The 12099-nt window shown below is 43.8% G+C and overlaps 1 protein-coding gene across 3 annotated transcripts in view; it reads left to right on the top strand.

The window, feature by feature from the left end:
• RFX4 (regulatory factor X4) overlaps positions 1-12099 on the top strand; it is a 167104-nt gene that overhangs the window by 92150 nt on the left and 62855 nt on the right. For all 3 annotated transcript variants that reach the window (XM_060306134.1, XM_030856170.2, XM_060306135.1), the window contains exons 6-8: positions 544-757; positions 2213-2290; positions 8630-8793. In XM_060306134.1, the coding sequence (XP_060162117.1) occupies positions 544-757; positions 2213-2290; positions 8630-8793 (456 nt within the window). The remainder of the gene's footprint in view (positions 1-543; positions 758-2212; positions 2291-8629; positions 8794-12099) is intronic.

The raw sequence follows: 12099 nt of genomic DNA, 5'->3' as shown, positions 1-12099 counted from the left end.
TGCAGCCTCCATCGCTCATTCGTCTGAATTGAAAACATTGCTGTTATTAAGCCCATTCTGAGTTAATAAAAGGTCCTGGTCTTTGTCTTACATTCAGTGTCAACTGAGATACTGAATTTATCCTTTTTAAGATACAGTTCTTTAAGACTGCCATTTATTGATTAAGAAAAACATAGACCAAATGAATTTTTGTTGGTGGTACAGTTAACAGTCATAAACACACTCTTCTTCTTGGGTCCGTGTATATAAGAGATTAAGTACAAATGGAAATTTTTTTATCCCACTTTCTGCTTTGCAAAGTATTTGACTTAACATTTTCTGTAGGAGGCAATTTTGGTTATTTTTACCTGTCTGATTGATGGCTGGCAACATGGAACTTTGGTTTAATTCTAGACTTCCAACATGTTGAGCCTTGCAGAGGAGTTAACTCTTCTAGCTCAGGGAGGATGGGTCCAGCCATCTTTGGCCTTGGGCTCCCGCGGCTCAGGAACCTCCACCTGATGAGGGTGCATGTGGGTCTCTCTCTCTTCCTTTGTGGCCCAGGTATCATTACTACGGCATCGCGGTGAAGGAAAGCTCCCAATATTATGATGTGATGTATTCCAAGAAAGGAGCCGCCTGGGTGAGCGAGACGGGCAAGAAAGAAGTGAGCAAACAGACGGTGGCATATTCACCCCGGTCCAAACTTGGAACATTGCTGCCAGAGTTTCCAAATGTCAAAGATCTAAATCTGCCGGCCAGTCTGCCAGAGGAGAAGGTGACCACGTCTGAAGTGTTGCTGGGAGTGGGTGGTTTCTCTCTCTCTCTCTCTCTCTCTCTCTCTCTTTCTCTCACACACCACAGCACACACACACACACACACACACACACGCACACACACACTTTTATTACAAAATGGTGAGTTTAAAAATATAAAGATAGAAATCAGATTCAAGTATGGACTTTAGTTGACAATAACAATGTATCCATGTTGGTTCATTAGTTGTGACAAATGTTCCATCCTAATGCAAGATGTTAACGGTAGAGGTAACTGGGTTTGAGCTATAAGGGAACTGCCTGAACTATCTTCAAAACTGTACTACAACCCAGTACTATTCTAGAATTAAAAGTTTCTATCTCTCTACCTATCTATCTTACTTACCTTCCTACCCGTCTATGATGTTGTACTGTCTCATTTCACAAGGGCCCCCTCCTCTGGATTGCTTTTATATAGGATAAAGTTTATTTTCCCATGTGCTGCAGAGGATGTGGTGAAATTATAGTCCCATAGACAAAGAAGATTTTATAGGTATAGTGAATCGGATAGTTTGGGCTATAGGGTATTGGGAAGAAATAATTGGAAACACAAATTTGGAGACTTTCCCCTGGGTGGTCACATCCTAATGCACCTACCTTGTGCTGCCCAGTGTGCCAGTAGGTGATGAGTTTCTACATATCACACTGGGTTGCAGTGGTGAATGAGACTTGAGTCCTGCTCTCAGGAAGCTTACAGTCGAGCAGGGAGACAGATGCTTGCACAAGCAAACTAAGTTTATATAAAGCATATATCTAGGTTCTAAAACAAAAAGAATACCTGAAAAGAATGCTTTAAATCTAAGAACTAGATAAATCCTTATTTTTTCTCAAATTTGCTTTCTTGCTCAACAGACTTCCTGTACCATTGCTTTAAAATTCTTAGTTAAATGGAGCTGGAGATGCAATTCTTTTGCTAAGCAGATTCTAGAGAATTTCCAAATGTCTTTTTGTGATTTGGGCAAAAGCACCTCTTCTTATGAGTACATGCTGGGTTTTAACTTTTCAGTATCTCAGCTGATGAGAATTTAATTCGGTAGGCCTCTACTATGTGCCAGGTACTGTACTAAATGCTGGATACACAAGCATGAATAATATGCTATTTTTATTTTCCCAGAGTCCACAGTTTCAGGGGGTGGAGATGGGGCAGAGAGAGAAACCCATGCTTTCCATACCACAGGGTGAGTGCTCTGAGAGAGAAACACACTCAGGTGTTATGGGAGCACAGAGGAGGGAGCTGAGAGTCAGCAGGCCCCAGCTAGTGAAAGTGAGTTTTGTCTGGGTCTTGCAGGATGAGTAGGAATTAGGCGAATTTCATCCCCTCCACATAGAATAAATGACTTGAAATTGAAATTCCAAGGGCAGAAGTAACACGTATTAATGTATGCCTTTATTGTTGATCCCTCCTCACCCCTCACAGGTTTCTACCTTTATTATGATGTACAGAACACACTGTCAGAGAATACTGGACACTGTAATAAGAGCCAACTTTGATGAGGTAGGTCAACAAGTGTTGAGCTGTGAATACTCTGCATTAAAATATTATGATAACATGAACTTCTATTTCATGAGCTCCCTGCTAGTTGCCAGGCCTCTGGAAGCCCTTGATGTACATTAGCTCATTTAATCCTCACAGTGATCCTAGGAAGCAGGCATTGTTACTATCCCATTTTACAGATTCTCTGTGTGAACAGCAGTTGGCATGGCTTTTTACTTGCTCTGTCTAGTGAACTGCATCCTGCCCAGTTGGCCTCCTGGGAACACAGTTTTGCCAAGGTATCATTACACCCAGAATTATACATTCAGAAAAACGAAAGGAAAGCTGTTCTTTATTTTTGATTTAACCTTTTCCTGAGGCTCTTCCGCTTCAGTGCATTTGGAGCTGGTTACCCTCCATTCTCAAGGTCTGGTCCCCGTGTCCATCTCACACTGCCGGTAGGGCCATCTTTGAATACAAACAATCTAAGAATTTCATTTCATATTTAGTTAAAAATATTACAGTTAAGGAATGGGGAGGAGAAATAAGGGAGGATTGAAGCACTGGTTATATAACCAAAGAGACAATAAAATCTTCTTGCCTAAAATGCCGTCCAAAAGGATCTTCCAACAGGATGGCAGGAAAACGTACATTTCACCCCATAAACCTGAGGCCTTTCTGTTGAAAGAAAATGCCTTTCGGGCAGGAAAAAAAAAAAAAAAACTAAACTAAACCAAAGACACCACCCTGAGATCAGGTGTGGGCATTCAATTTCAGGGAAGATAACCCAGGCTCTATAGGGGCTATAAAAATCAGTAGTTATTGGTGAAAAAGATGCTGGAGATTCCCTTTTTGTGTGTTTTAGGGGGGCATGTGCTGTTGGAGATGGAGGGGAAGAGGATGAGGTAAGGCAGTGAATGCTTGTTGAGCACTTGCCGGTACTTGTGCACCTTGTTTACTGTTCCCTCAGGAGCCCAGTGTAGCAGTGGTACCACCGTATGTGAGCTGTCGCTTGGTTCTCAGACATGGCTCCAGAAGAGGTGGCAGCGTGTTGGCAGAGAAGGACTATTCTTCCTGCTCTTGACTTTCATCCACTAGATTCTTAAATTCCCCAAATTCCTTGAGTGACCGTTTACGTGGAACTATTTTCTTTTTAAAGAAAGCAAACTCACTGCTTTCTCTCGTATTGTAGTTTGGCTATGTCTCACGAATCAAAGACGGTGCACTGAGATCTGGGCAAACCATGACTCATGACTGGTTAAGACAACACTGGCTTCTGTAACAGATAAGCCCCAAGTCTTAACACAGTGAGACAATAGTGTCACAATCCAACGTGGACGCCCTTGGTTGGAAGGCTGGTTTCTGGGCGTGGTTCAGGGACCCAGGCTTCTTCTACCTTGTGGCCACACCCTGCCCTAGAGCCTTGGAGTCCCCTGTTCAGCTGATGGATGGGGAAAAGGATTACAGGGAAGACATCCCCTTTTTTAACCTTGTCAGCCCAGAAATAAAATGCATCACTTTTGCCCATAGTCTATTGGCAAGAGCTGGTCTCACAGCCCCACCTTGAGGTAAGGGGAGCTGGGAAGTGTGGCCCCTCACTGGGCGGCAGCTTATACTACTAGAGAAGAGGCGCTCTGGTGGATAGCTGTCCCTCTCTGCCACAAAAGTACTAACAACAAAACTGGTGACAGTCCTCCCTTATGTTCATATCTAGCTTTATACATCTCAAAACTTGATCATCATCTCACTTCACTGAATTCCATTCATCAATTCCAACACTTGTTGGGCATCTAATGGTGCCATATGCTGCTCTAGCCCCCAGAAATGGGGTGACAGGACACGGTCTTGAGGGAAAAAAAAGGCACGCACACCAGCAATTAGGATGCAGAATATATGGTCCAGAAACCTTGTGAGGGCTTGAGTGCTCCTGCGGGAAAAGTGGTAGACTCAGAGCTTAGGCTTGGATTCAAGACATGGCTCAATTCCTCATCCTAGAAACGAAGGTAAAAATATCATCCCTGCCTATCCAGTTCACAGGATTACTGGAAGGAGGAGATGAGACAATGCCTGGTAAAAGGTCATACAAATGCTTGCTCTCGTCAGATACGTCAACCAGAGAGTTAAGAGAGGTCGCACAGTTGGTTAGATCTTTGTCACCTAACACTGCTGGTCCAGTATTTCTTTCTACCCCTGGGCAGGGGTATTTGGTGGCCGTTTTTGAGATGGCTGATCGAGATGTTGTTCATTCTACCCAAACACGAAAGAATGAAGGGGGGTATTTTACCTCTGGTGGGCATGGCTTTCTCCTACAGCTGAGAAAAGTCATTGGTAAATAAATGCTGGATGCATCTGGTACACTTTGAGGGTGTAGTTTGTTTCAGGTCTTCAAGATCTTTAATATCCATTGAGGTCACAATGTAGACTAGTATTACAATCTTACGTTATCTTATTGTTTGCTTGTTCATTGTTTGTCTCCTACCACCACCACGGAAGCCCTTGAGGGCAGGGACCTTGTTTGTCTTGCTTACTACTGTATCCAGGTCAATTATACTCTCAGGCTCTCAGTAAATGTTTCTTGGGTGGGTGAGCGGATGGATGGATGGATGGGTGGATGGATGGAAAACCACCACAGACTTATAGCATTGTCAGGCAAGCACAAAGAGTCCAAGTCTGCAGGTAGGGGACTTGCTGCAAAGCCTTCTCCAAACTACATTGCACAGAGAGCTGTAAAATCAGATAGTCCTGTGTTTGAGTCCCAAATTCACCACTTTCTAGCCTGTGACCTTGAGCAAGGTACTTAACCTCTCTGAGCCTCAATTTCTTTTTCTGTAAAATGGAGATAATAACTATATCTACCTCACAGTAAAATTGTGATGATTACATGGAAATTGTATAGATAAAGTGTCTGATTTCAAACTCAGAGCATAATAAGTGGTAGGTATTCTGGTAGTTATTGTTTTGTCAAGTTCCTTTTAACACTGTAGCAATTAAGTACCCATGACTGGAAGTCATCAGATATGTTTCCACAAGGTGCCAATATATTAGGAATGAACTAAACATAGGCATGGAAAAGAAATAGAAAACTTACTTAGGTATTCTTAAGGAAATCATCTCCTGATACTTCATTGAACAGAGAGAAAAAGGGCTGGGAGTTCAAGGGACTAAAGTAGATAATCCAGGAAACTTGGTTTAAATAATCATTTTCAATCATTTACCCCTGATTCGCTCACCATTTATGCTTGCAAGGAGTGAGGAGAACTTTTCCCTTCTGTCTAATTATGTTTCCATTTGTTAAATGCCTTCATCATGCCAGGCATCTTACAAGTGATCTTATTTCATCCTACTGATAGGCAGACACCATCTCCATTTTGTAAAGGCTGGTAACTCTCATATTTGTATATTCGTTTAGTCCGAGCTCCAGATTCAAATGACTTGCCGTCTAACTTACGGTGGTCTAATCAGAGCTCTGATTTTCACTCCCAGATTTGTTCTTCCCAAGTCTTAGATTGCCACTACCACACACAATTGCTCAAACCACAAACCTCGGTTCTTCTTTTCCCCTCACGCTTCATATCTAGTCTATCAGGAGGTCCTGTTGGCTCAGCCTCCTGATATGAACACTGTGTCTGTCCATTTCACCCCTGACTTCCAAGTATCAGCCCTTGAGCTTTACACTGTTCTCCCTCCTTTTTTTTCCTTCTCACTCTGAGGAACTAGTCCACTGGACATTAAATGCTCTTAAATGCAGAGTAGGAAGGGAGGTCAAAACTGGATAATATGCCCTCTACAAAGGCTGCCCTGGTACCAGGACTGATCAGGGCTCCCTGTGCCACTTGAACAGACTTGAAAAAGACAGATGGCTGCTAATGAGAGTGACTTTCTACAGATTTGTTTTAATGTACACAGCAGCTAATGTTTGCCAGAATTTCTGCTGGAAATTGACTACTCATGAAAAAAAAAAAAAAGAGTAGGGCTACATGCAAGGAGAGCTTAGAAAGGCAGATGAATTCAGAATCTACCGAATACTAGGAATCAACTGGGCAATGCTTATTCAGAGCTGGAAGGACAGGCAGGGAGGTCCAGGACCTGGCCAGAGGCCAGTGCCCAGGGATGAGATGGGATCCAGAGACAGCAGAGGGTTGTCTGGAGGGTAAGCACCTTGTCTAAGAGATGTGGCCACCTCCAGGCCCAAGGCGGCCAGCAGTCAGCCACCAGGTGTCCCAATAAGAACAGGAACCTTGACAGGTGAGCAGAGCCACCATGGGAATCCTGGCTGGGTGACGCTCAGAAACGTAGGCAAGGGGTCTCAAATGTCTTAGGGCAGTGCACTGATTTCTTGGGCCTCATAGTTGTAGTGCCTCCATGATACAAATAATAATAATAGTAATAATAATAGCAGCTAACTTTTATTGAGCATTTACTATGTGCCAACCACTGTAATAAGTACTTTTTAGGACTCTTTACCAAAATCTAGTAAATACTACTTTTATTCCCATTTCACAGGTAAAGAAACTGAGGCATAGAGATATTATACCCCTAGTTGGTAGTGGTGACAGGATTAGAACCCTGGAAGGCAGTCTTCACTCATTTGGATTTTTTTTGTTGGTTTTAATTTTCAATCTCATTGTAAACTTTGCAATATTTTCACTCTCGTGGAATTAACAGAACTGTGACTTTGAGTTTCATAATTTACAAACCTGACCTCCTTTACCACTTTGATCCTGTTTTTGGAAATTACCATTTTCCCTCTAGGAAGTCAGGGGGCATGCTTTTCTCCTCATTCCTCACCCCCAAAGGCTCCCATCCAGTGTTTACGCTGGGAATTCCAGCCTGGCCGTGGGGATCAGGGAATTCTGTCCATCCGAGGCTGAGCTCAGGTCACCAAGCTGGGGTCAGAGGAAGCAAGGAAAGTAAGACCCTACTTCTAAGAGGGGCTTGAAGGACAACTGCAGGTCCCCAGGCTGGGGCAGAAAGCTGGGATGTGGGCAGCAGTCCAAGAAGAGGCATAGGTCTCAGGAATGGGGTAGAAGCCCATGTGAAGAGCAAACTAGCCACTAGACTGATTTGTGAAAAGACAAATTCATCCATTCCCTGACTTGCTGTCTGGCTTTGGACAAATAAGTTAATGTCTCTACACAATGGGAGCAGTGATCCTAAGCTGTAGTATTAACTGAGAGAACCTGTGCTAAGTTCCTGACGTATAGTAGCACTCAATAAATACATAACGCTGACACCATTAACAATACCACCTCCAAAGTGTTAGACTTGGGTACTAAATGACCTCCTGCCTTGGGTCAGGATCGATTTGGGGAACCAGGGATGTGGGAAGTGCTGTACACAAGGGTTCAGGAGTGCCCATCTGTGGAGGAAAGAAAGATACATAGTACAGGAACCAAGTTGAGCTTGTAAGAATTCACAAAACTTCAATTATTTGTTCCCTAACTTTAAGATGAGTCACTCCTCAGTGTTAGCCGAAGTCTAGGTATCTTTAGTGTTATTATACGTACCAGATACCCATCTTCTACTGTGTCACTTCCCTTCCCTTATCTTGTCCCACCCCCCACCTGCTCTCTCCCTGACCTCCAACTCAGACCCTGGAAGATACAGGGGTAGAGGGCCTGTTCTCCTCGTATTAATAACAATAACTCCATTTTGAGTGCCCGCTAGATTTCTGTCCTGTGCTAGTGGTTGGGCTTGGGTGTCCTCGTACCTTACTGTCCAGATGGCACCGTCTAGCGTCCCATAATGACGCTAGCCAGCCAAGGCTGCACCAAGGGCTCTTTGAGAAAGTGCTCGAATTTGGCCACGAAGAGGCCTTTGCACTTTATCCATTTTGGGGGCGCACAAGATTGTATCAGGAGACTTCTGTCTGTGACACCTACTCTTCTTCCTCCTAGACACAGTCCTCTTACCAGCAACTCGCACAATGTTCCCTTCCTTTCCAGAACACCCTGGGGTCCCCGAGGCACCAACAGGCCCAAAGAATAGTTGTAGTGCTCTGAGCTTTTTAGAAGCAACATCCCACCTTCCCTTTCTTAAACTTTTTACCCAGACCACGCTCAGCATGAAGGGGCAGATGGGTTAACTTGCTACTGCTCTCTCCCAGGGCAGGACAGACCCCAGGCTGCCAGGCCAAGTGCTTCTCTAGCAGGGGGCATGCACCCAGACGGGCAGGGTGAAGACTTGGGACAGGAGGACCTTCCGGGGCCTCGTAAGCCACCCAGGCTGGGACGGCCTCTGCTGCTGCAAGGGGAGAAGAGAATAGCGCTGTGGACTGGGCTGGCCTTGGCTGAGTCCCGGGGCTCTGCTGGGAGGGCCTTGTGTAACCTCAACGGTTCTTCTCTCTGTGGGTTGATACAGGTTCAAAGTTTCCTTCTGCACTTTTGGCAAGGAATGCCGCCCCACATGCTGCCCGTGCTGGGCTCCTCCACAGTGGTGAACATCGTCGGCGTGTGTGACTCCATCCTCTACAAAGCTATCTCCGGAGTGCTGATGCCCACTGTGCTGCAGGCATTACCTGACAGGTGGGCACGCTTCTTCTCATATCCCCTCATGGCTGGTCCTCAGCAGGTATTGTTCCTGCTTCTCATTTATTGAATAGAACCATGCACTGTCTGGGGGCCTCCCTTGTAAAGACCATTAATATTGGACTTTAAAATATTAAATTTTATTTATATTTTTGAATATAAATAAAATTTAGTATTTCCAGTATAAATAAAATTTAACATTTTGAACCTCTTGTATCACTCAAAATTCAAAAAGGATGATATGTTACACAGTGAAAAGTCTCCTAATCTTCTTCCCCACATACCCAGGTCGTCTCCCCAGAGCATCAAATACAGTCATTTTCTTAGGGCCCCGTCCGGATCTGCTATGCACATGTAACCAGTGCATGACATATACTTTTTCTTACTCAAATGATAACATACTACATATGCTGTTCTATACCTTGTTTCAAAAAAACAAGTCTTGGAGATTGTGTTGGACAGCTTCTGTGCCCCTTCAGATGTAGGCTCCGCTGTGTTCCATGCTGCCTTCTGCCCGGTGAGGGGTAGGTGGGGAGGGTGGACTGCATGGAACTCCTTACGGGGCTCCCTTTCCCTCTGGCTTCCAGCCCTGATCAGCTGGTGGTGGGGAGGGGGTCAGAAGGGACATCAAAGGGAGGGAGGAGAGTGAAGTCAGGAGATTGCCTCACTACCTCCCTCCCTATGAGGTCACCCCCGGCTGGCCACGTACCTCCACTGGGCTCTGCTGCCTTCCAGGCCGCCTCTCTCCCTCCAGGTTGTCCTTTCGTCATGAGGTGGATGAGAGCCTGCTGACCCTAACCCCTGGTTGCAGCGGTCACCTTTATGGGTTCTCCTATGCCTATCCACGCCTTTATGACTTGTCCCTTATAAACAAACTCTAGTGTTTTGAGTGGCATCTGTTTCCTGTTGGAACTGCTACAGAGAGCATTTTACATCAGTCTATAAAGAAGTGTTTTTTTTCTTTTTCACACCTGCATATTGTTCCTCTGTGTTGAGTTAAATTAGTTGTCTTGATGTTTCCAATCTTGTCCTATTACAATGTTGTGATGAATGATGTTTTTAGTACATTCTTTTACATGGTGTAGTTTGTTAGTTTCCTAGGGCTGCAATAACCAAGTACCACAAACTGGGTGGCTGAAAACAACAAACGTATTCCCTCACAGTTCTGGAGGCCACAAGTCTAAAGTCAAGTGGTTGTCAGGGTTGGTTCTTTGCAGAGACTTTGAGGGAGGATCTGATCTGTGCCTCTCTCACAGCTTCTCATGGGTGCCATCTATCCTTGGCTTGTAGCTGCATCACTCCAGTCTCTGCCTCCCATCTTCACATTGATTCCCACTCTGTGTCTTGCTGTCTCCCGTAAGGACACTTGTCACTGGATCTGAGGCCCACCCAGTTAATCCAAGGTTTCATCTCAAGCTCCTTAATTTAAGCATATCCACAAAGGCCCTTTTATCATATAAGGTCAACTTCACGGGTTCCAATTGGACGTATTATGGGGGGGAACAACCCTTCATCCTACTACATAGAGTATATGTGCAGGATAAATTCCTAAAGGGCTGAATTCCTGGTTCAAAGGGTCTGTGACTTAAACTTGTCTCAGTGAGGTTTTAATTTGCATTTATCTTATTACGAATGGAGTTGAATATCTCTTCATGTCTTTAAGAGTGATTTCTATTTCTTTCCCATGAACTCTCTGTTCTTATCCTTTGACTATTTTTCTATTTGGTAGTTGATGTTTTTCTCATTGATTTCTTTTTTTGAATTTTATTTTATTTATTTTTTTATACAGCAGGTTCTTATTAGTTATCCACTTTATACATATTAGTGTATATATGTCAATCCCAATCTCCCAATTCATCACACCACCACCACCACTTTCCCCACTTGGTGTCCGTACGTTTCTTCTCTGCATCTGTGTCTCAATTTCTGCCCTGCAGACCAGTTCATCTGTACCATTTTTCTAGGTTCCACATATATGCGTTAATATACGATATTTGTTTTTCTCTTTCTGACTTACTTCACTCTGTATGACAGTCTCTAGATCCATCCACGTCTCTACAAATGACCCAATTTCGTTCTTCTTTATGGCTGAGTAACATTCCATTGTATATATGTACCACATCTTCTTTATCCATTCGTCTGTGGATGGGCATTTAGGTTGCTTCCATGACCCGGCTATTGTAAACAGTGCTGCAATGAACATTGGGGTACATATGTCATTTTGAATTGTGGTTTTCTCTGGGTATAGGCCCAGTAGTGGAATTGCTGGGTCATATGGTAATTCTATTTTTAGTTTTTTAAGGAACCTCCATACTGTTCTCCATAGTGGCCGTATCAATTTACATTCCCACCAACAGTGCAAGAAGTTTCCCTTTTCTCCCCACCCTCTCCAGCATTTGTTGTTTGTAGATTTCCTGATGATGCCCATGCTAACTGGTGTGAGGTGATACCTCATTGTGGTTTTGATTTGCATTTCTCTAATAATTAGTGATGTTGAGCAGCTTTTCATGTGCTTCTTGGACATTTGTATATCTTCTTTGGAGAAATGTCTATTTAGGTCTTCTCCCCACTTTTGGATTGGGTTGTTTGTTTTTTTCATATTGAGCTGCATGAGCTTTTTATATATATTGGAGGTTAATCCTTTGTACATTGATTCGTGTGCAAATATTTTCTCCCATTATGAGGGTTTTTTTTTTTTTTTTTTTTTTTTTTGTGGTATGCGGGCCTCTCACTGTTGTGGCCTCTCCCATTGCGGAGCACAGGCTCCAGACACGCAGGCTCAGCGGCCATGGATCACGGGCCTAGCCGCTCCATGGCACGTGGGATCTTCCCGGACCGGGGCACGAACCCGTGTCCCCTGCATCGGCAGGTGGACTCTCAACCACTGTGCCACCAGGGAAACCCAAGGATTGTTTTTTTGTCTTGTTTGTAGTTTCCTTAGCTGTGCAAAAACTTTTAAGTTTCATTAGGTCCCATTTGTTTATTTTTGTTTTTATTTCCATTACTCTAGGAGGTGGATCAAAAAAAGATCTTTCTGTGATTTATGTCAAAGTGCGTTTGTTCTTCCTATGTTTTCCTCTCAGAGTTTTATAGTATCTGGTCTTACATTTAGGTCTCTAATCCATTTTGAGTTTATTTTTGTGTATGGTGTTAGGGAGTGTTCTAATTTCATTCTTTTACATGTAGCTGTCCAGTTCTCCCAGCACCACTTACTGAAGAGACTGTCTTTTCTCCATTGTATATCCTTGCCACCTTTGTCATACATTAGTTGACCATAGTTGCATGGGTTTATCTCTGGGCTTT

Source organism: Globicephala melas, chromosome 10 (assembly GCF_963455315.2).
Source record: "Globicephala melas chromosome 10, mGloMel1.2, whole genome shotgun sequence".
NCBI classification, from domain to species: domain Eukaryota; kingdom Metazoa; phylum Chordata; class Mammalia; order Artiodactyla; family Delphinidae; genus Globicephala; species Globicephala melas.
Note: the sequence above shows the minus strand (reverse complement) of the source record. Positions and strands in the feature narration are given on the sequence as shown.